At 39.5% G+C, this 24441-nt stretch overlaps 1 protein-coding gene across 5 annotated transcripts in view; it reads left to right on the forward strand.

Annotated features, from left to right (window-relative positions):
- Positions 1-21883, forward strand: part of FOXJ3 (forkhead box J3) — a 136468-nt gene extending 114585 nt beyond the window's left edge. For all 5 annotated transcript variants that reach the window (XM_024125224.3, XM_007103481.4, XM_007103483.4 and 2 more), the window contains 6 exons: positions 736-910; positions 3691-4098; positions 5140-5241; positions 5627-5818; positions 18509-18616; positions 18920-21883. In XM_024125224.3, the coding sequence (XP_023980992.1) occupies positions 736-910; positions 3691-4098; positions 5140-5241; positions 5627-5818; positions 18509-18616; positions 18920-19035 (1101 nt within the window). In that variant the 3' untranslated portion in view covers positions 19036-21883. The remainder of the gene's footprint in view (positions 1-735; positions 911-3690; positions 4099-5139; positions 5242-5626; positions 5819-18508; positions 18617-18919) is intronic.
- The last annotated feature ends 2558 nt before the right edge of the window (positions 21884-24441 follow it).

Consider the following 24441-nt stretch of genomic DNA (forward strand, 5'->3'; position numbering starts at 1 on the left):
AGTGAGAGGCCCGCGTACTGCAAAAAAAAAAAAAAAAAAAAGATATATTGCTGATCATGTTTTATTTTATTTCTAGTTGTGCTGTCTTCAGAGATAATTCTTATTTTTTAGGTGTTCATGGTGCTCTTTTTCCTTGCATAGCTCGAGGCCCTGATCTATTCTGTTTTTCTCAGAATCTCCTTTGTCCTTTACCCTTCATTTCTTATTTTCCTTAAGTTTCATTTAAAAAAGAAAAATTTACCTACAGTGAAGAGTTAGGTGTGTTGAAGTTCCTTGCTGCTTTGGGCAGTGCCATACAACCTGACTCACAGTATTTGAGTTTAAATACTTAAAGATTAATTGAATAAATGAATGAGAAATGTTAGTAGTTTCAGAGTATAGTGAGTTTGAGATGAAATTGCTTCTGTGGAAATCAAGATGAAGACTCCACAGAAACTGGAAGGGTTCCAGGCTTAGCTTATCACTTATTATGACCTTGGGAAGGTCCTTTAACTTTGAATTCTTCCCCCCTACTGTGAAATGTGGAGGTTGGATTAGATTTCTGAGGTTCTTCAAGACCTAAGTTAACAATTTGTGGTCTGTCCTTTTATGTATATGATAGGAAAGCCAAAGACAGGGAAGTTAATTCCTTTGGATTCTAGAAACTGTTCTGATATTTTCAGTTTTATATCATATGTAACAAACCAATTCTGATATAGAGCTACTAAATTAGTAGTTTTTTTCTTTTAATGTTAGGTGACAAATCATCCAGAACCAGTCTCTCAGTCATTAACTCCTCAACAACAGCCACAGTACAACCTTCCAGACCGAGACAAACAACTACTTTTCTCAGAATATAATTTTGAAGATCTCAGTGCCTCATTTCGGAGCCTTTATAAGTCAGTTTTTGAGCAGTCACTTAGTCAACAAGGTGAGTTTTTTAATACCTCTTGTAATTTTTTATTGAAATTTTTTAAAGAATTATTTTCACATCGCAGCTGTTATAGTTCCTTAATCTTAGAACATTACCATCATGATAAGGATTGAAGGTCCTTTGTTCCTTTACTATAGTCTGTATATATTTTTATCGTAGCACAAGAATGGCAGATAAATCTGTCTCCTCATGCATGCCTACTTCGTTTGATTACTAGTGGTGTCCTGGAGCATTGTGTTAAAGGATTCTGACACTGCATTTATGCCATGTGGGAAAGACTGCCATGATTAATTAGTGATGTCTAGCATGTGAAGTGTTTGAGTGGTAAATGTTGCACCACAAGAATAGATGTGCCTTGCTTTTCTGTTCTGACTGCTGTTAGCAAAGAGATAACTTTTGGAATATGGTAGCACCAAATTTGCAGTTTCATGTATGGCACTTATAAGTGAACACATTAGTTGTCATTATTTTGTACAGCATACTTAAATCAGATTTAACACTAAAAGTGATACTGGTTGAGATGTACTGTTACATCTCAATCAAATGCTAGATTGTTGCTATTATGTATTACTGTCCTCTTAGCTGCTGGTTTAATTTTAATCAGAGTCATTTAGTAGGATCAAGGTGTCTCGTTGTTCCACCATAGAACGAACACTATTCAGAAATTGTTGGGAACTCAAACATTGAAGCATTGCTTTGTTTGGCAGATTGACTATTTATACCCCAACTCAGAGGGTTTACCTGTTCATGGCAGTAGACAAAATAGACAAAAATCCTTGCCTTTAAAGAGTTTACATTTTAATACATATCATTGTCAGATATTATGAAAGTTAATGGTATATATAAGTGTTATATATATTGATGAATATCAGTAGTTTGTTTAGGAAGTTGGTTTTCTGGTTAAAGTAAGAGTCGTATATTTTCTCAAATTTTATATTAAATTTTCTTTCTATAAAAGTACCAAAAAAACCTAAGACTTTGCTAAGCAGATCCAGCTTTGCTGATCATAGTAGAAAAATACTGGCTTTGAAATAACAATGGCGACAGTTTCTGAAACCCATAATGCTATTTCATTACACTAATAAAAAAAGAAAAGAAGATTGATAGGAATTCTGGGTTCTAGTGCAGGTTCTACCATAAAGTCAACTGAGTTAACTTCACCTCTTTAGACCTAAGCATTCCCATTGTACAGTGAAGAAGATTAGACCAGATCAGTGCTTTCCAAATTGTTCTCTTTGGAGCTGTTGGGTTTTCTGGAGGTTTCAGAGAGAAGGGTGCAGGTGAAGAGAGAGACCTAACAGGTTTCTTTTCATGGCTTCCCAGAAAACAACTTTACATTAGTTTTACATACTGGGCTTCTGAAAGATATTTTGTTTTGTTTTATTTTAAAAACAATTTGGGATTAAAAATGTTGGTAGAGATTATATCTGGGTGCCCTCTTAAAATGTTAGGACTTTTTTGGAAATAGATAATGAAATAACTGCTTTCTTTTATCTTATTGTAGTAACCCTATAGATTCCCTATAAATGACATTTTTCCCAGGGTTAAGGCAAGCACTTTTATTAACTCTTCTACCTATAAAACCTTAATTTATTATGTTTTGAGATTATCTTATAATGTACTCTGATATAATTTTACTCCTAATAACAAGTATGAGAATACTTTTATTTTTGTTTAAAATTTTTGATTCTTTTATTGACTGACAGTATGGTATGGGACTTTATTTTCATTTCATTCAAGTAAAACTTTTTTGTGTTTGGTTCAGCAAAACATTATATGTTATCTTCTGGGATATGAAAATAGTTATATAGAACCACATGTTGCAATAAGGTTTGTTAACGTGAGTGTCTACCTGCAAGCCAAACGTACATTATTTTTAACATTAAGCACTTCTGGCCTAATCATCATTATCATCATAGTGGCTAATATTTACTGAGCTAAGCCTGCAGCCTGCACTTGTACCATGGCATGTAATCCTCACAACAACTCTACGAAGCAGATACTATTATCATACCCATTTATAATTGAGGTAATTGTGGCTTGGAGAGGTTAATAATTCTCCAGAGTTACCAAGTGTGTAAATTTTAGTGCAGAGATTTTAATTCCTCTTTTCTGGTGTTAAGAAATATGTAATCTTAACCCCTAAACTGTGTCTGTCTCAAGAATGTTCCATAAGAGTAATGAAAAAGAGCAGTGGAGATGGCTGTTTTGTTTTGCTTAGTCTTAAGGATTCTAGCCATCTTGGACTTAAAGTTTTTGGAGTAGTCAGAGAAAGAGATCAGAAATAACTGGGCTTTATTTCTACCCTCCTCTTTTGTCAAAGGTCTTCAGACCTATAGAGAACCATCCTCAATGTGACCCAACACCTCTCCCACTTTTCCCTTAACATTTTACTCATCTTTCAAGACTCAACTCAGATATTGCCTTTTCAAGGAAGGCTTCTCTGTATTTCAGAGCCCCTTCCTGAAGAAGGGAAGAAGCAGAGTTCCTGTATTCCCTCTGTATACTTTTGCCTTAGTACTTACAGTGTTGGACGTAATCTCCTCAAGTGTCTGTCTCTTCCACTGGACCACGAGCTACTTGAGGGCAGAGAATGATGTTTCTTCTTGGTAGCCCCAGAGCCCAGGGTATGGTGGATACTCTATCAATACTTGTTAAACTGAACCAAAATCGCTTCCTGACAGCATATACCTGTGCTCTGTAAATAATTTTGCAAATGTTTGTCATAAGGTATAACTGAAATTGACCATCAGTGATCTTGCTTTGTCTGTTTTCAGGTTTGATGAACATCCCTTCTGAATCTTCCCAGCAGTCCCACACTTCTTGTTCCTATCAGCACTCTCCCGGCAGTACAGTGAGCTCTCACCCACACAGCAACCAAAGCAGCCTGACCAACAGTCATGGCAGTGGCCTCAACACCACGGGCAGTAATTCGGTTGCACAGGTCTCACTGTCCCACCCCCAGATGCACACACAGCCGTCTCCACATCCGTCCCATCGACCGCATGGTTTACCACAGCGTCCCCAGCATCCAGCACCACACCCGCAGCAACACAGCCAGCTCCAGTCCCCTCACCCCCAGCACCCCTCTCCACACCAGCACGTACAGCACCATCCGAACCATCAGCATCAGACGTTAACACATCAGGCACCCCCTCCCCCACAACAGGTATCCTGTAATTCTGGTAAGTTTTTGTCTTCTGACGTGTGTTTGGCTAACTGTGAATTTGGATCTGTTATCTGGGGCTTATATATATTTTCTACCAGTACGCTTCTTATCCATCTTTTGTGTTTCCTTGCCATAGTCCTAGAGTTGTAAGTCCTTCAGTCCGTAGATTCACCTGGATATTGTCTTGATTACAATTTATGTGGTAACATAGGCAAACTCAGCAACCCTTGCAGGTTTTGGTTTTAACTCTTTTGTCCTTCTGGAAAACAAGTGTTTTTGTGAGCGTTTGAAAGAAGAGTGGAATGCACAGTCTGTCTGCAATCTACTGTGATTTAGTGTGGTATAGAAGAAAGAGTATAGATTTATGTCTGAAAGACCTGTATTCGAGTCCTCATTATGGCTCTTTATGACCTTTGGTGCATTAACTCTTTTGGTCTTATTATTTTGTTAGCTGTAGAACAACACTGGTATATAGTGTTGTTATGAGGATCATATCGAGGATACAAAATATGAAATGCCTAGTCTAGTACCTTGCATTTACGTATTCAGTGAATGTTCCCACTTTTTCTTTCTTTGCATATTCCTGCCAAGTATTTCGTTTAGAATGATAGATTCATACCCCAATTTTAAAAGAAAATAAAATGTCTGTTGCTCTTAAGATAGGTCTTGATGGTTTCTGGTGAGATGCTTAACTGACATTGCTCACAGACCAGTCAGTCTCTGCACTGCAGAACTCCAGAGGGTACCATAGACATAGACTACAAGGTGAATGGGGCCTCTTGGAATGGTGCAGAGTACAGCTGGGTTCAAGTCTTGGATTCATCATAGTGGCCTTGCTAAGTCATGCCTCCTCTCTAGGTTCAATTTCTTTTGTTTGTAAAATGCAGGGAAATAATACCTTTCCTGCCTGTCTCACAGAGCAGATTGCCCCAATGCATGATATAATGGGTTTGAATCCATTTGTAAAACTGGATTGGGATTGGCCAATATCAAGAGTAAGGCCAGCTCAAACTTCCACTATCCAAAATTTATAATATTGCCAATATTATTTTTATAGGTGTTTCAAATGATTGGTATGCAACACTTGATATGCTAAAAGAAAGCTGTCGAATCGCCAGCAGTGTTAATTGGTCAGATGTAGACCTTTCACAGTTCCAAGGTGAGTATTGGTTCCTTCTTACTTACAACCAAATACACATATCATGTGTTTTTGAATAGATTTTAAGTCTCTTTTTAGTGGAAATAAGCATCTCCTTATATAGTGTTTCTTTTGCAGTTGGTAGTATGCTTAAAAACAACACTTTGCAAAATTCATAATTAAGCCTTTCAGCCAGTTGATGTAGCGGAGGTTCACAGACAAGTTCCAAAGGAAATTTGGCCACATTTAAAAGAATCAGATTTTGAATAATTTTTAAAATGTCATTCTTCATTGCATGGGTAGAAGATTACCAGTGGAAATTTTGAGGGCTGGAAAAAAGAAGTGCTGTTTTCTTTGCAGCGTTTGCAGAACCATGCTAACAGTATTTCTAATGCTTTCCTCATAGGTTTGATGGAGAGTATGAGACAGGCAGATCTCAAGAACTGGTCTTTAGATCAGGTTCAATTTGCTGATCTCTGTTCTTCTCTTAATCAGTTCTTTACACAAACTGGCCTTATCCACTCACAGAGTAATGTTCAGCAGAATGTCTGTCATGGTGCCATGCATCCAACAAAACCTTCCCAACACATTGGAACAGGTATGGATTTAATTATCTTCTTGATTTTCTCTTTTTCTCATTCATATGAAATTCAGTAGCTGTCTGGGGCAACTTGATATGTTGTTAATGATAGCAGTGATCCATTTATATCTTTTTATTTCTAAGAAATGAATGAAATCAAGTAATTTATTTAAGATATATCTTAGAAAAATTGAGATAAAAGAGACTGTATGTTTTTCTGTCATGATTTACATGATTATTTTATTGTTTATAATTGACTTTCCTTTGTGAACTTTAACCTTTCAAGTTACCAAACAAGAATTAAATGTCTTAAAGATATGTACATTTTAATTTTAATAAGAACATACTTATGAGGTGTTACCAATTTAAATTTGTATAGACTTGCAGTGAAAATCAACACATCTTTATATATCTTCTAAGAATGTTAAAAAAATTAAAGTTCAGAGTGTATATGAAGATTATACATAACGGTAGTCTCATTTATGTTTTACTCTGAACTCAAAATTTGTGCTTTGTATTTTTTCATCTCACTTTCTTCCTTTATATTTTACCCTTGTAGCCATCTCGTTTACTCTGATTGCAGAGCCTACAGTTTTCTCAAGTTTACATTCTGTGTTTAATATCCAAGTTCTTTCTCTCTTCATTTTAATTTCTTGATGCCTTTATCTCCATGTTGAATTCTTTTCTGTACATTGTCTTGTTTTTAGAGTTGATGCTAAAAAGCTCTCTTCTATCCTGAGTGGCTTCCTTCAGTCATGATCCTAAATTATTTCACATACTTGGTCTTTCTAAGTTCTCAAGATCCCTAGTCCTTTTTGTGAAATCTTCATTTGTGTCTTTTGATACAAAAGAAATCTTCCATCTTTGCTTCTTCCACTTGAATAGCTTACCTAACCTGAAAGTCTCAGTGGTTGTGTGATTTTGGTGACTTATTCATTTCATAAATCATATTCATAGAAGAGCCTCATTCAATGCCTGGCATATATAGGAGGTACTTAGTATTAACTGAATTTATTGAATGCCCTCTATGTGTCAGATACTAAGCCACTAAACTTTTTCTTTTAATAACTCTTTAGCTTCTCTCTCTCCCTCTCTCTCTCCTTTTGTCACTTCTTTTTTGATTCCTTTTAAAATAAATTTCAAAAAATTTATCTTTATTGTGGTAAAATACATAGAAAATTCACTGTCCCAGTCATCCTTAAGTGCAGTGGTATTTAAATATATTCATAATGTCATAATGTTGTGCAATTATCAACACCATCCTTATCCATAACTCTTTTCATTTTTGTAAGACAGATACTCTATACTTATTCAACAAGACCTCTCCACCCATTTCATCCCTTCACCAGCCTGTGGCAGCCAACATTCTACTTTTTGTGTCTTGAGTTTTAACTATTCTAAGTACCTCGTATAAGTGGAATCATACAAGGTTTGTCTTTTTGTGGCTGTCACTTAGCATAATGTCTTCAGGGTTCATCCATATTGTAGCATATGTTAGAATTTTCTTCATTTTTAAGGCTGAATGTATGTGTAAGGCTGTTTTTAAGGCTATTGTATATATAATACATACCACATTTTGCTTATCCATTCATCTGTTAATGAACACTTGGGTTGCTGCCATGTTTTAGCTATTGTGAATAATGTTGCTGTGAGCATGAGTGTACAGATCTTTTCAAGACCCTGCTTTCAATTATTTTGGGTATATACTCAGAAGTGGACTTGCTAGATCCTATGGTAATTCTATGTTTCATTTTTTGAGGAACCATCATACTGTTTTTCACAGCAGCTGTACCATTTTACATTTCCACTAACAGTCATAAAGGTTCCGTTTTCTCTGTATCCTCACCAACATTTGTTATTTTCTTTTCATTTTTTTTAATAGCTTTGCCCATTTCTTTTTTTTTTTTTTTTTGCGGTACACGGGCCTCTCACTGTTGTGGCCTCTCCCGTTGCGGAGCGCAGGCTCAGCGGCCATGGTTCACGGGCCCAGCCGCTCTGCGGCATGTGGGATCTTCCCGGACCGGGGCACGAACCCGTGTCCCCTGCATCGGCAGGCGGACTCTCAACCACTGCACCACCAGGGAAGCCCCGCCCATTTCTTGATTGGGTTTTTGTTGCTGCTGAGTTTTAGGAATTCTCTATATTTCTGGGTATTAACTCCTTACCAGATACATGATTTGCAAATATTTTCTCCCATTCTTTTGTTTTCTTTTTTACTGTGTTAGTGTCTTTTTTTATCTTCTATTGTTGTGTATGCCTTTTGTTATAGTATCCAAGAACTCATTATGGAATTCAATGTCATGAAGCTCTTGCCCTCTGTTTTCTTCTAAGAGTTTTAAAATTTTAGGTCTTACATGTAAGTCTGACCCATTTTGAGTGACTTTTTGTATATGGTGTTATATAAGGGTCCAATTTCTTTTGTGTGTGGATATCCAATTTTCCTATTACCATTTCTTGAAAGACTGTCTTTTCCCCATTGAATGGTGTTGACACCTTGTCAGAAATCATTTTGACTATATATGTGTGTATTGCTGGGTTCTCTATTCTGTTCCATTGGTCTTTATGCCAGTACACTGTCTGACTGTAGTAGCTTTGTAGTAAGTTTTGAAATCAGGAAGTGTGAGTCTCCCAGCTTTGCTGTTCTTTTTCAGGATAGTTTTGGCTATTCACAGTCCCATGAGCTTCCATATGAATTTTAGGATGGGATTTTCTATTTCTGCAAAAAAGTCATTGAGGTTTTTGATATGGATTACATTGAATCTGTAGATTTCTCTGACATCTTAACAGTATTGTCTTGCAGTCCGTGAACATGAGATGCATTTCTATTTATTTGTCTTCTTTAATTTCTTCAGCAATGTTTTTTAGTTTTCATTGTACAAGTTTTTCATCTCTGTAATTAATTTATTCCTAAGTAGTTTATTCTTTTTGATCTCATTGAAAAATGGAATTGTTTTTGTAATTTCCTTTTGAGATTGTTCATTATTTGTATATAGAAATGTGACTGAATTTTGCATTTTGACTTTATATCCTACTACTTTGCTGAATTCATTTATTCTAACAGTTTTTCTGTGTGTAATCTTTAGGGATTTTTATGTATGAGATTATATCTGTGAACAGAGATAAATTTACTTCTCCCTTTTTAGTTTGGATGCCTTTTATTTCTCTTTCTTGCCTAATTGCTCTGGCTAGAACTTCCAGTACTATGTTGAATAGAAGTGGTGAAAGTGGACATCTTTGCTTTGTTCCTGATCTTAGAGGAAAAGCTTTCAGTCTTTCACCACTGAATATGATGTTCACTATGGGATTTTCATACATGGCTTTTGTTATGTTGAAGTAGTTTCCTTCTATTCCTAATTTGTTGAGTGTTTTTATCATGAAAGGTGTTGACTTTTGTCAAATACTTTTTCTGTGTCAGTTGAGATGATCATGTGGGTTTTTACCCCCTTCATTCTGTTAATGTGGTATATTACACTGGTCAGTTTTCATATGTTGAACTGTTCTTGTATTCCAGAAATAAATCTCACTTGGTCATGCATGGTGTGCATAATCCTTCTATTATGTTATTGAATTCATTTTGCTATTGTCTTGAGAATTTTTGCATCAAGGTTCATAAGGGATATTGGTCTGTAGTTTTAGTTCTTTAAATGTTTGGTAGAATTCACCCATGAAGCCATCAGATCCAGGGATTTTCTTTGTACAGGAAATTTTTGATTAAGTAGTCAATCTTCTTACTCGTTATAGGACTATTCAGATTTTTGTCTTTCTTCATGATTCATTCTGTGTTGATTTTGTGTTTCTAGGAATTTGTCTGTTTCATCTGAGTTGTCCAGTTTGTTGGTATACAGTTGTTCAAAGAACTCTCTTATCCTTTTTATTTCTGTAGAATCAATAGGAATGTCACCACTTTGAATTCTCATTTTAGTAATTTGAGTCCTTTTTTTCTTAGCCCATTTAGTTAAAGGTGTGTCAACTTTGTTGATTTTTTTTCAAAGAACGAACTTTTGGTGTTAAAGATTTTTCTCTAATGTTTTTCTGTTCTCTATTTCATTTATCTCTTCTCTAATCTTTATTATTTCTTCCTTTCTGTTAGCTTTGGGTTTGGTTTCTTCTTCTTTTTTAGGTCTGTTTTTTCATGTAAGTCTTTATAGCTATACATTTCCCCCTTAACACTGCTTTTGCTGTTTCCTGTAAGCTTTGGTATGTTGTATTTTTGTTTTCCTTCATCTCTAAGTATGTTCCAGTTCCCCTTGTAATTTCTTCTTTAATCCATTGGTTAAGTGTGTGTTGTTTAATTTCCACAAATCTGATAATTTTCCATTTTTACTTCTGTTTTTGATTTCTAACTTCATCCTGCTGTGGTCAGAGAAGATACTTTGTATGGTACCTATCATTTAAAATCTATTGAGACTTGATTTGTAGCCTAACATATGGTCTGTTCTGGAAAATGTCCCATGTGCACTTGAGAAGAATGTGTATGCTGTTGTTGTTGGGTAGAATGTTCTATTAGATTCTATTAGAACCTGTTAGATCAGGTTGATTTATTGTGTTAAATCCTCTATTTGCTTATCTTCTGTCTGGTTATTCTATCCATTATTGAGATAATGGGTATTTAAGTCTCCCACTGTAATTGTAGAGCTGTTTATTTCTACTTTCAGTTCTGTCAGTTTTTGCTTCATATGTTTTGCAGTATGTTATTAGGTGCATAAATGTTTGTAATTGTTCTGTCTTCTTGCTGTATTGCACCTTTTGTTGATATGTAATGTCCTTCTTTACAAGAAGTAAGGCTTCACAAGACATCTCTTGTAACATTTTTTGATTTAAAGTCTATTTTGTCAGATATTAGTACAACAATCCCTGTTCTTCTTTGGTTACTATTTGCATGGAATATCTTTTTTCATCCTTTCACTTTCAATCTGTTTGTGTCTTTGGATCTCAGGTGAGTCTTCTATAGTCAGCATATGGTTGGATCATGTGTTCTTATCCACTTCTGCCAATTCTGTCTTTTGATTGGAGGGCTTAATCCATTTATATTTAAATGAATTACTGGTAAGGAGTGACTTCTGTGTTTTGCTATTTCTTTGCTATGCCTTGTAGCTTTTTTGTCTCTTATTTCCTGCATTACTGTCTTCTTTTGTGTTTAGTTGATTTTTTGTAGTGAAATGTTTAAATTTCTTCCTCATTTCTTCTTGTGTATATTCTGTAGCTCTTTGTGGTTACCTTGGGGATTGCACTTAACATCCTAAAGTTACAACACTCTAATTTGAATTTATACCAATGTAACGTCTGTAACATACAAAAACTCTGCTCCTTTTTGGCTCCACCTCCACCTCTTTTGGTTGTTGATGTCTCAGAATTACATTTTTCTACATTGTGTGGCCCAAAACATATACTAATAATTATTTCAAATGCATTAATCTCTTAAATCATGTAGAAAACAATATGTGAAGTTACAAGCCAAAGTTATAATAATGTGAGCTTTTATACTAATAGTTTTTAGAAAACATTTTAACCTCTTAAATCATGTATAGAACAAAAAGTAGAGTTAAAAATCATTGTTATGATAATGCTATCTCTGTAATTGCCCATGTATTTAACTTCATTGAGATCTTTACTTTTTTCATACGGCTTTGTGTTACTGTGTAGTGTCCTTTCATTTCTTCCTGCAGGACTCTCTTGAGCATTATCTTCTGGGGCAGGTCTAACAGTAACAAACTCTCTTAGCTTTTATTTATCTGGGAATGTCTTAATTTCTCTCTCACTCTTGAAAGGACACTTTTACCAGGTATAGGATTCTTTGTTGACACTTTTCTTTTAGCACTTCGAATAGATTGGCCCACTACCTCTGGCCTGTAAAATTTCTGATGAGAAATCTGCTTATAATCTTATTGAGGATCCCTTATATGTGACAAGTCACTTCTCTCTTGCCTTTTTCAGGATTCTCTCTATATCTTTGGCTTTTGAAAATGTGATAATAATGTGTCTTGGTGTGGGTCCCTTTGACTTCATCTTACCTGGAGTTTGCTGAGCTTCTTGGATGTTTATATTCCTGTCTTTCATCAAATTTGGGAATTTTTCAGCTCTTATTTGTTCAGATATTCTTTCGGCCCCCTCTTCTCTCTCTTCTCCTAGGACTCCCACAATGCATATTTGGTCTGCTTGATAGTGTCTCATAGGTCCCTTAGGCACTGTTTGCTTTTCTTCAGTCTTTTCTTTCTGTTAATCAGCCTTGATAATTTCCATTGTCCTATCCTGTCTTCACATTTGCTGATTCTTTCTTCTGCCTGCTCTTCTTTGAGTCCCTTAAGTGAATTTTTAATTTCAGTTATTGTACTTTTTAGTTCCAGAATTTCTTTTTGGTTTCTTTTTATGTTTTCTGTCTCTTTGTTGATATTTCATTGTGTTCATGCATTGCTTTCTTAATTTTCTCCACATCTTCCTTTAGTCTTCGAACGTCTGTAAAGTTTTAAAATCTTTGTGTAGTAGATCTGCCATTAGGATTTTTTTTCAAGGACAGTTTCTGTGGATTTGTTTTTGCTTTGAACGGGCCATACTTTCCTGTTTATTTTTATGCCTTGTGATTTTGTTGTTGTTGAAAACTATACACTTGAATCTATTAATGTGATACCTGTGGAAATCAGATTCTTCCTCTTCCCAAGGGTCTGCAGGATTTTGTTACTGTTTTTGCTTTTTTGATTGTTACGGGCTATCCTTGTGCTGAGGATCAACTTAAGGTTTAAACTTAAGATCTTTTCAGGTTTTCTCTGAGCCTGTGCTTTTTTTTTGGCATGGGTGGTCACTTTCTAACTTTCCCTGGATATGCAGTTGTTTTTCAGTATCCTAGTCTTTAATGCCTGGCTCCCAGGGGGGAATAAAGAAAAGAAAGAGGGGAAAGGGGGCAGCAGCCCTTTAAATCTCCTGGAAATCAGTTCAGCCAGAGGAGAGGAGCTTGCAGTGCTGGGGGGAGATGCAGCAATAATGGCCACCCTCCTTTTTTTCTGCACCTCTGTAATCAGAAGCAACAACCAGTGATCAGAGCACAGATCCCCAGTATTTGGTGGACAGTACCCTTTTTGCCCACAGTGGCTCTTGTAGGGTTTGTGTAAGCTGTTCCAGCTGCTTGCCATGGGGGTAGGAGTGAGGGGATAGGTAGCTATATCTGTGCTAAGAGGTGAAATTCACCAAAATTAACTGCAATTTGCCAACCAAGCCTTCTTCTGCAAGTTGTGAACCTTCTTTAGAGAGTCCAGAGTTGCAAACTAGTTATGTTAGATTTTACCCATGCAATTTTATCTAGATTTCTGTTCCACCATTTTCCCAGAATTCTCCCTATCTTCATGTTTAAGTATCAAGATCTTTATGATTTGGCATGTATTTTTACTTATTTGTCTTCTTCCATTCCATCTTTTTAATCTGTTCTTCTACGTGGACAGCTTATCTTTGGTCCTCTGATAGGTTCTAATCCTATAATTTGTCCCTTTCAGGTTACATCACTTTTCTAGCTTGCTTGAAGTCCTAGACCAGGTGTACCATACTTTGTCCATTGTCTCTTGGTTCTCCTCTCTTCCTTTCTTTCCCTGTTCAACGAAAATTGTCCCTTCTAAGTGCTGCCACATTCTCTTTTCCAAATCACCTTAAACCATTTCACTCAACCTTAAAAGTACTAAGTGAATTTGAGTAGTTTATATGTACATCAGTATGCATGTGTGTTTCGGGGTGTGAGCCCCTGTGTTGCTCAGATTGTTGCCTTCAGATCAGGGAGTTCTAGGAAAGACAGGTAGAAGAAGATGTGGGTCAGTCTTAAGAGAAGGCCATTTCAGAAGGCCATTGTACATACTAGCCAATAGCTCCCCTTTCTGCAATTTCAAAGCTGTAGGGTGAAACAAGACTTTCTTCAATTTTGCAGCCTAAATCTCTAAGAAAGGTCCAAAAGTACCTTTTGATTTTGGAACTGGGTACTCTTGGTCATGGAAAAAGCACTTTCCATCTGCTGCTGTCCTCTGTCAGAGTGGCCAGGCATCTCTTCTAGATTCTCTCTAGACTGAGATCCTGGGTTATTTCCCTAAAGCCCTTTGTTAGTAGACTTCTGTGGTCATCTCTGCTTGATCCTTGACCTTGATTGTTTGGTTCTGGTTTTTATGATTCTCAATTTTTTCTGCCATCTTTCCCTTTTATTGCCAGCACTTCCTTTCCCTCTAGGGTCCCCCCAACTCCTTCTTGATTCTCCGTGCTACTCCATTCATAGCCTGTCAGATGCGGAAGACCTGTAGTTTTCCCTCAGTGTTTGTCTCCCAATTTCCTTCCCCTTTAGTCTTTTCCTTCTGAGTCAAAAGAACTTTAGCGAGCCCTGGCCTGCCAAGCCATGTTGATCTTTGTCCACACTTTGTGTGATCAGCTCTGGTGTTAAGTATCTATCACCTCATGCATGCTGATGTCTGTTCACAAACATTCAGGGTTTTTTGTTGTTGTTGTTTTTTAATTAACATTTTAAAAAAAATTTTTGGCTGCATTGGATCTTTGTTGCTGCACACGGGCTTTCTCTAGTTGCAGCGAGCGGGGGCTGCTCTTCGTTGCAGTGTGTGGGCTTCTCATTGCGGTGGCTTCTCTTGTTGCGGAGCACAGGCTCTGGGCGCGTGGGCTTCAGTAGTTTTGGCATGTGGGCTCAGTAGTTGTGGCTCACGGGCTGTAGAGCGCAGGCTCAGTAGTTGTGGCGCACAGGCTTGGTTACTCCTCTGCATGTGGGATCTTCCCGGACCAGGGCTTGAACCCGTGTCCCCTGCATTGGCAGGCAGATTCTTAATCACTGCGCCACCAGGGAAGTCCCACGTTCAGGTTTTTTACATGTCAGCCTGCTTCCTTTTGTTTTAAGTCCTAGCCACTTTCTGTCATTCTTTTATTCCCCTTCTTGCGTCCCTGTCTTTCACATTTATTCAGATATCTCATTTCTCTTTTATCTCTACCACCCAATAATTCTTTACCACATTTTCTTAGAAATGTAGTGTAAGAGGCGACTTCAGAGAGCTGTTAAAGCTGTTATTCTTTTATTTAACAGGTAAGGAAACTGATCCAAAGAGAGAAAGTGACTTGCCTGAAATTACAAAGTTCATTTCGATATAGGTCTTGACTCCCAGAATACGGCCTTTCTATATCCTTCAAACTTTCCCTGTCCCGTCTGTCTTCAAGACTCCCCTTTTGGTAAATACCTCTTTGGCCTCCTTAGAGGTGCCAGAAACTAGTGTTGTAATGTGTTAGTGTGGAAGTGGGAAGGAGAAAAGGATGTTGTAGTACACAGTGTATTCCCTTTTTCCTAAATCATTTTACCTGTATTTACAATTTGTCTTGCTTACAATTTGTCTTGCCCAAAATGTTTAAATCCTCCAGTAATGTTTAAGTCCTCTAGTTGTGCTGTTCTTAATTTGATGCTCTGCTTAAAGGTCATTAAATACAAGTAGATGTGCATTAATTCAGCAAACATTTATTTACACCTTTCCTGTGCCTGACTACATAGTGGGGACTAGGAATAATGAGGTGACTCTAGAATAGTTCCTAATCTCAAGGAGCTCACAGCCTGATAGGTGAGACAAGTCTATCAAGAAATACAGTATTATGAGGACTACATTTCTACCACGGGGCAATGGGAATAAGAGAAAGGGGCTTACTTGTCCTGGGGAGAAAGAAAAGCTTCATACAAGACGACACATTTCAGCTGGACTTTGCAGGATAAGTGGGATTCTATATGACAGAGAAGTCTGATCATTTCTCTGCTCAAAACCCTATATTAGTGGGCTTCCCTGGTGGCGCAGTGGTTGCGAGTCTGCCTGCTGATGCAGGGGACGCGGGTTCGTGCCCCGGTCCGGGAGGATCCCACATGCCGCGGAGTGGATAGGCCCGTGAGCCATGGCCGCTGGGCCTGTGCGTCCGGAGCCTGTGGGAGAGGCCACAACAGTGAGAGGCCCGCGTACCCCCCCCACACACACACACACCTATATTAGTGTCCGCTTTTCTCAGTAAAAACCAAAGACCTTACTGTGGCCTATATGGCCCTACACAGTCTGGTCCCCCATTACTCTCTGACCTTGTCTCTTTTTCCCTTCCCTCCCCTCTCCCTACTTGCTCTTTCCTCTATCTTGAGTGAGCTTCCCCAGATAGACACATGACTCAAGTTTTTCCCTGAAAAAGCACCTACTACAGTGATGCCTTCCCTGACCATCCTACTTAAATGGCACCTACTCAGCACTCCTTTTCCCCTCTCCTTTCTTTATTTTTCTCTGTAGCATGTATAACATACTATATAATTTACTTTATTTTCCTCCCTCCCATCTTCACCCCTCCAATCCCCTGAGAACCAGCTCCAAAAAGACAGGGAGTTTTGTTTCTTTATTTATATATTTCTAGTGCGTAGAGCTGTGCCTAGCACAAATACTTCTTGAATGAGTGAATGGTCATTCAACAACAGTCTACTTTCAAGAAATATGTTGTGTGATTAGATTTTTATTGAAGTATAGTTGATTTGCAATATTATATTAGTTTTAGGTGTACAGCACAGTATAGATTTATAAATTCTCATAACTACATTCTAAATGTTATAGGATCTCAAACATCTTTGGAAACTGCACTATAAGTTAATTTCTTGCTTAAAAGTCCAAGTAGACTCTCATTGTTCAGTTCTGTAATGAGAACATGGGAAAAAAATGAGGAGTAATGAGAATCTCTATATGAAAATAAAATCTTATGAATGTGACAAGTTTCAAAAAGTTAAGGCCATTTGTTTAATGTGGGTGTCTATTTACTTCCATAATCTTGTTTATTTCCATAATTCTCTAATTCTCACCTGTCTCCTCCTTTAAGGTAAGAATTACTAAGCCTAAAAAAGAAAAATGAAAAAAAAAATATAAAAACAGATTAATCTCCAATAAAAATTACGTTTTGTCTTATGACTTGAGTTGTTAAGGATAAGTAGAAAGAGAGCTAAGATTTTGCAGGATGGAGGCTGGGAAGTCGTTGGTAAGTGAATGACCATATTACTCAGAGGAGGGCAGCCCCTCTAGGCGGATGCAGCCTTTAAAAAGTGCATCAGGGCTTCCCTGGTGGCGCAGTGGTTGCGCGTCTGCCTGCCGATGCAGGGGAACCGGGTTCGCGCCCCGGTCTGGGAAGATCCCACGTGCCGCGGAGCGGCTGGGCCCGTGAGCGATGGCCGCTGGGCCTGCGCGTCCGGAGCCTGTGCCCCGCAACGGGAGAGGCCACAGAGGGAGGCCCGCATACCACACAAAAAAAAAAAAAAAAAAAAAAAAGGTGCATCAGCCACGAATGTGAAGGCTGATCACATTTTTTCTCCTGCAAAAATATACTAGAGCTGTAACATAGTATAACTTTTTTTAGTATAACTTTTCTCTTCTTTTCTTCCTAAATCTTCAGTATGGTAAATTGGTCAGAGAGATCAGTTCTGACTTTAAACTTTACTATAAAAAGGCATGTTATCTTGGGAGGCAGTGGCTGGGAGTCAGAACTCTTGGGTTCTGTTCCTGGTTCTTTCTCATTTTCTCTCGTCTCATTTCCTCACCTACATGAACAGAAGTAGGGCTGGATTAGATTATCTCTGAGACTATCTCAAACTTGGACAGTCTGACTTTCCAGTGGCAGGTGGAAACTTGTGAGCAGCCAAATATAGTGTGCCCTACCATGAATATAAAACGAAGATTTTTCTTCCCTTTCTAGTTTCCTCTGGGAAAATGATTGCTGTTTTCTAGTTTGATTACAGCATTCCTTGAATGCAAGTATAGTTTGTGTGAAACATGAGAATACCTTAGGGAAATAGCCTTTCCAGAATTCTGGATGTTTCATATAATATAAACCAGTGTTATGGTGGTTCTTCCCCAGGAGTTATTGTGGGAGGTTGCATGATTTTTCCTCCCCTCCCTTTCTATTTTGCAGTAGGATGCAATGTAATTGACATTCTGGAGCTATTATACTTGATGGCTGCTGTCAGTGAAAGCATATTAACTTAAGAACCTTCTGAAATGCTATTTAAATGAGATCTATGTTTCCCATCTACACATCTTCTAAATAATATGTTTTTAATCACCTTTGATATAGCTCTTTTACTTTATGCAAATCTTTCCTGTCACTTTGTGCCTCCAGTCACTTTGTTAATCAGCTAGGGCACACTTCTGTCTGCTTTAAGGATGAGAAAATCAGGGCAGTAGAGACAACCATTACTGGAAAGAGCCCATGAGTTAGGAGAACTGAATTCTAGCCGTAGGCCCTGTCAAACTGATGTGTCTTTGGGCAAGTCTCCTCAGCCTTCTGAGCCTCTGTTGCCTCATCCATAAAATGGGGGTAATCCCTGTCTTGCCTTCATTGTGAGTCTAGGGGGAGACTCAGATGAAGTAATGAGATATGAAAATGCTTTTGAACTATAATGAGGTATATAACAACAACAGACATAACTTACCTACGAGCTTCCAGAGAGTTAGAGGCAGTGACAGAATTAGTACCAGTGTACTCACAACCAGCCTGGCACCGTGTTTGAAAATCCAGCACCACCTTTGGCAGAGTTTTAGCATCTAAAAGGAGTGATTTTTCCTTCCCTTTTCTTCCTCACTTTACCAGCTTAATTTAGTTTTAGGTAACAATTCTATTAAGATTTTTATGTTTGATTTGCTTTACTTATGGTACTATGTTTTCCTTCTGCCTTCTTCTCGATCTGATTAGGAAATTTGTACATAGACTCCAGGCAAAATCTCGCTCCTTCAGTGATGCCTCCCCCTGGTTATCCTCACATCCCGCAGGCACTCAGCACTCCAGGAACAACAATTGCAGGTAATTTGGGGTGTGGTGTGTTGGGGTTGGTACTTGGAGTTTAATATTGAAAAAGGCTTTAGCTGTCCTGACAGGGAAGGAGGCTGCCTCAGGAGCGGGTGAACTCCCTGTTTCAGAGGGGTGGGGTGCAGAATACCTGTAAGATGAGGATCATAAGAGCCACCTTGTAGAGGCTTTGGGGTGGGTAAGTGAGAGCATATGCGCTGAGTTCCTGGCACACATAGGAAGTGTTCAATAGGTGTGTGTTTCTTTCTTCCTTTATTCTCTCCCAAGTCACTGCTGACATCGCCTCCTTCCTTCCAGGCCATCACGGAGCCATGAACCAGCAGCACATGATGCCTTCCCAAGCCTTCCAGATGCGGCGCTCTCTGCCTCCAGATGACATCCAGGATGACTTTGATTGGGATTCAATTGTGTAGAGCCTGTTTCTCAAGGCACCAGACAGACCCAAGCATTACCTTTCTGTGCAGTGAAGGGAAAGGTTTGAGAGAATCCAGTTGAGAAAACAGTTTCCAATCATTTTACCAATGTTATCGAAATTTTTTTTGAAGACAATCAAAAAGATTTTAGCTGGATAACTTACTGCTTTTATCTGACCCAGACAAGTACTACATGTTTGTCTCCCTGCCAGCTGCCCTATGTAGCTCCTAATTGTTGTGTGATTTGAACGGCTTTTGCATATTTGTGTCAGTTTGATGTTGACCACAAGTGCCAGACTGATTTTTCAGACGGAGCCTATTTTGCTGCAAGCAGTTTATAGATGCATATATGTAAATACATGTACAAAAATTATTGAAAGGCTTCAATTTTTTCTAATTGGATTATTATGTCTTGAAAAGAAAGTTACTGTGAGTTTTTATTCCTTGTTAGGCTATTTTTGGCAGGATGCTTTTAACTGATGTAGGCAACTGAAAGGAAATAGATTTTTCAAAACCCAGTTCCCCTTATTTAATCTTTTTTGGAAATGTGAGTATTGAGTTCTACTCAGTAAGCCAGAGAACCCAGAGTTTGATACTCTCCAAACAGTCCAAAGGGGCATGTTGTTCCTGAGCAGCATGAAGGACTGACCAAATGTTTTTTTGATGCCTGGGGGATTCTAGAGTTCATGTTGCACCGTGTCAGCATCTGTTTTTCTAAGTCTGCATTGTATGCCAGTTCTAAATGTGTTTGATTAGAAGCTGGGCACTGCTTGGCTTTTGAAACAAATCAATGTCTCCACATTCACTTATGTATTTATTATTCAAAAGTGTTATTTTAATATTTATTGCTGTCTTTTGTGAATGGTCAACTCCTCTTGGGTTCATTAAGGAGAAATGCAGTGTCTGAAAGCACAGAATTATTTTTCTTGGTAAGTTTACAGACAAGACAATCAGAGAGAGATTGTGTCATTCTCTTTATCATTACTCCTGCCATGTGAGTATATTCTCTATCTTTGCATTCCTGCTAATTGAGACTTATTTGCTAAGTAGGATTTTCTGGAATTTGAATCAGAGTTCATTTGGGCAACAGAACAGCAGGGCAGTGTTTGTATAGCAAGTTTCCCCCTCATTCTCTTTCCCTTTAGGAAGCACTGAAAGGAGGGTAGAGCCACACCTGGATTTTATTTGCCTCAGTCTTCAGTGCAGTTACTGTTGAGTGGCCTGCTGTTTCTTTTGTCCTTTGTGTCTGTGTATGCATGACGTTTGGTTCCTTTCTTTGAAATGCAGCCTGCCTCTTAGGGGGTTTTATTAGTTGTTTTTTGTTTTATTTCACAGTTACTTTGCATGGATTGATTGTCTTAGTTTTGTAATGAAACTAAGAGAAATGAGATTTCTTTTTTTAATGAATAGATTTTGAATTGGTTCTTTAGACCAGGAAAAAAAGCAGAAGTTTTCAGTTCTAATGGGGAAACGATGTTCCATCAAATCAAGGAGTACTAACTGCTCACTGGTTGCTTTTTAGCGTCTCTAGTCTCATCAGCCATGCTTATTAAGTCACTTTAATTACACTTACTGATTCTGTGGTTGAGTAATCTCTACTTGAACTAAACAAACACCTTTGTTTCTCTGTGTGTGTATGTGAGAGTGTTTGCGAACGTCTTTGGGTATTTTTTTTAGTGGAGTGTTGCCTTGAATGAATCACTGGGAAGCCAGCCATGGTAAAGGCTGGTGAGGTTGGGGAGGAGGGAAGGGCTTTATATTCCTGTTGTTTGGATCCTGCTTGGCATGAAAAAGGAAACTCAGTTCCAGCCCCTTGGATCAGTAAAAATCAGAGGATTCTGGAAAGGCAGCCAATCAAGATGAGATAGCAGCCTGCAGAGTAAAAGCTTGGAAAAAAGGGGGCGATTCTCAGTAGTCTGCTCAAATCACAGTTCTCTAGATACCAAAATAGCTGTTTTGAAACTATAAATTGCGTGGGTAGCAGTGTGCACTTTAAACAATTTGGGTATTAGAATGCAGTAGCTTATACTGAGTAATTCAAGTAGAAACCGCTGATGAAGATGTTACAAATTGTGTGAAGCTAATTTCCCATTTGGCAATCATTTACTGATTTGCAGTGATCAATATTTCTGTGAGAATTTGAACTTACCATGAATGGCCCTGGAGGCAGAGCCTCCATCCAGACCCATCCCACACTAGTGATTCATGTGGCCAGGGAGCCCAGGACAGGCTTTCTCACGGGCTCCAGCCAGACAAGGCTCCCTAGTGAGGTGCAGAGCATCCCTCTAGTGGCCATCTCAGTTGGTAGTTGTAAATGCAGAGCAAGTTCTTGGGCTTAAATTGACTGAAGACTTTTGGGGAAAAGAATCATAAATACATATAATCAAATGGGGGTACTCTGTCCAGGAGAATAATCCGACTGGCATTTGTGGCAGTTTTTGAAATGTAAATGTATTCATGTATGTTCTTGTAAATACATGTCTCTCAGATGTCCTTTGAAGTGGGAGGGAATCAATCTGGGGATTATTTCAAATGGAATAGAGTATTTTGATATTGTTCATTCAGAGGGTGATGTGTACATATCTATATTGTATATATGTGATGAAAATGCATTGGCTTTTTGTGCAAACACAATCTGCTCTCTGTACTGCTGTTGGACAGTCAGTGTTTTAATGTTTCTACAGTTTTGCTATTGCACGATTTCATATTTTGCCTCTATGATGAACGGCACCCATTCTTTGTAACTGTTTAGTGCTGTAAAGAAATATCCCAAGTGTCATTAGGATTGTTGCTGCCAGAAGTGATATGCATGAATGGCACTTAAAATAAATATATTATGTTAACTCTATTTACAACACCAATTAGTCTGTGTCATTTGCTGCAGTTGAGGGAACAAGATTGGAGCTAGTCCAGAAGCAGAAAGTCTGGAGTCAGTCATTCCTTGGGGTCTCAGAGATTGTGTCCCATGTACTGCTGCCTGGGAACAGTCATTGCTGCTGTTTATTGAACATCTCACTTGCTCTGTGAACTTGAGGAAATTATTTCATTTGTCTGAGCTTCATTTTCCTCATTTGCAGTGCCTATAAAATGAGAATAATACCTACCTCCTAGAGTTGTAGAGGGATTAAATTAATAAGGCATTTAGAACAGCATCTGGAACATAAAAAGTACTCAGTATGTGCCACATGCTGTGCTAAGTAGATATTGTTATCCTCATCTTACATGTGGGAACAACCCAAGTAGAGGTATAATGGCTTCCCCAGATCCTTTGTTGGCAAGTGGTAGAGCTAAGGTTTGAATCCAGATCATTTGACTCCAAGGTCATGTTTTTTACACCATCCTTTACTACTTCCAGTGGAATACCCCTGTCCCTACCCCTACCCTGGACCCTAGTCTTGTCCCCAGCACTGCCTTCCCAGAGTGCTCTTTCCAAAAGGTGAAAGTGGAGCTTCTTAACATTTGCTGAGCCCACACTGTGTCAGCCCTTCCCGTGAGAAATCTAGAGATGAAAAAGCCACAGTTCCTGGCTGTAGGGGGTACAGACTTACCCAGGACAGGGAGCAAATGCCAGCCCAGGAAACTTGCCCAGGGAAGCTACTCTGAAGATGCCTCCTGGCAAGGCAAGATTCTGGTGGTGAGCAGTTAGGTCATGCTGAGGCTAGGGCATTGGCTTAGGAAGGCCTTGTGGTGGGCAAGTGATGAACTTGTGATGAATGTGTGGCCCTCAGTGAGTACGAGTTGGAAGATTCAAACCTGAGACCATAACTGATGTCTACTTCCAGGTACCTCTCTGCCTGAGCATCTCACCACTGAGTGTCGTTCCAGTGGGTAAAGATACACATTCTGTACAACATTGCACTTGGATGCAAGCCAGCTACTTCAAAGACAGACTGTAACCAAGAATTAGGAAAAATGGCCATGTTGGGCTTATTGAGATGGTGTGTTTCTCCCCAGTGTGGTGCCTTCCTAAAGGGTTTTCCAGAGGATTTTGGACTTACCTCCCTGTGTCTCTCCCTCACATGATAAGCAACTAGTCAACATGTGCAAAGCACACATTTGGTAAGTGCACCAGAGCCGGAGTCTAACCCCTGGTCAAGGCTGCTTCGACCCAGCTCTCAAGCTGTGCCTTCAGCAACGCTGACCCTGGAAGTCCAGAGTAGGACGGCCACCATGTATTCCTTGTTACTTCACATTACTTATTCTAAGCACTTGTGGGTTTTCAGATTTCGCCTTCAGAACAACTGTGTGGTAGATACTATTGTTATCAACCTATTGCAAAGGAAAAATCTGAGCCACAGAGAGATTAAGTCACCTGCCCAGGGTCATCCGCTCGTAAGTGGTAGAGGTAATAATAGCTGGAGCAGGAGAGCTGGGATTTCAAACTCAGGCCATGCAGCCCCAGTGTCTACACTGCAGTGCGCTGTGCTGTCAGCCCCTACAGGGTAAAGAACGGGGAGCCTTAGGACAAAGCCATGAGGCCGCAGTGAGCACCGGAGGCCGCCAGAGGGCGCAGGGCTGCCAGCTGTGTGCCTTTCCTTGTTTGGAAGGTTTCGTTTACCACAGGGGCTGTGTTCTCTTCCTCTGCAGCCCCCAGAGCTGGGAGCTCCTACAGACAGATAGGGACCCCAGCGGCCAGCCCTCAGACTCTGCTCCCGCATCAGAGCTTGCTGGAGGGAGCCAAGGAACCCTCTAGTCCTTGGTGATAAACATACTGGGGGGCCCACTGCAGAGTGGCCTCTATGAGTCTGCTGCCTGGGCCCAGCCCTCCTGATGCCCACTGTCAGCTACTCTGAGGTTAGGGTGGGGAAGGTCACCCCACCATCAAGCCCAGCTCTGAGTTTCCTGAGGCTCTGCATTCCTGGGACCAGTTGATGTCTTGTTTAGGCAAGTGGCCGGGCCTGCCACACACCTTGCCACGTCTACCCTTGTAGACGTGGACAAGGGGCGTCTACCCTTGTCCTCCCAGCCCTGCCTCTGAGCCCGCACACACACAGCGAGTCCCGGGGCCGTCACAAACATGATTATTGCCACTATTTGCCAGGCCCTGTGCCCAGTACTTGACAGCAGTTATCTGAGTTAGCACTCCCAGTTGCCTTCGAGGTTGGTGTCATTATCTTCCTTTTACTGCTGGACATTGCCACTCAGAGAGGTGAAGTCATTTGCCCCAGGTCACCATCATTGAGAGGTTGGCAAGGGAACGGGAACCCAGAGCTGCCTTATTCCGGTCTGCTCTTCCCACCGAGGCCTATGGCCTCTTCCACAGCACTCCCCAGTTGCCCTTGACCTCCCTCAGGGCGAGTCACCACACCCATCCCAACCCACCCTACCCTAGCACGGGGCCTGAGCTGATGTCACTGGGTGAAGGCCACCCCTCTCATGACGCAGCCCCCAGAATGTCAGAGAGGC

This window comes from Physeter macrocephalus, chromosome 3 (genome assembly GCF_002837175.3).
Source record: "Physeter macrocephalus isolate SW-GA chromosome 3, ASM283717v5, whole genome shotgun sequence".
In the NCBI taxonomy this organism is placed as follows: domain Eukaryota; kingdom Metazoa; phylum Chordata; class Mammalia; order Artiodactyla; family Physeteridae; genus Physeter; species Physeter macrocephalus.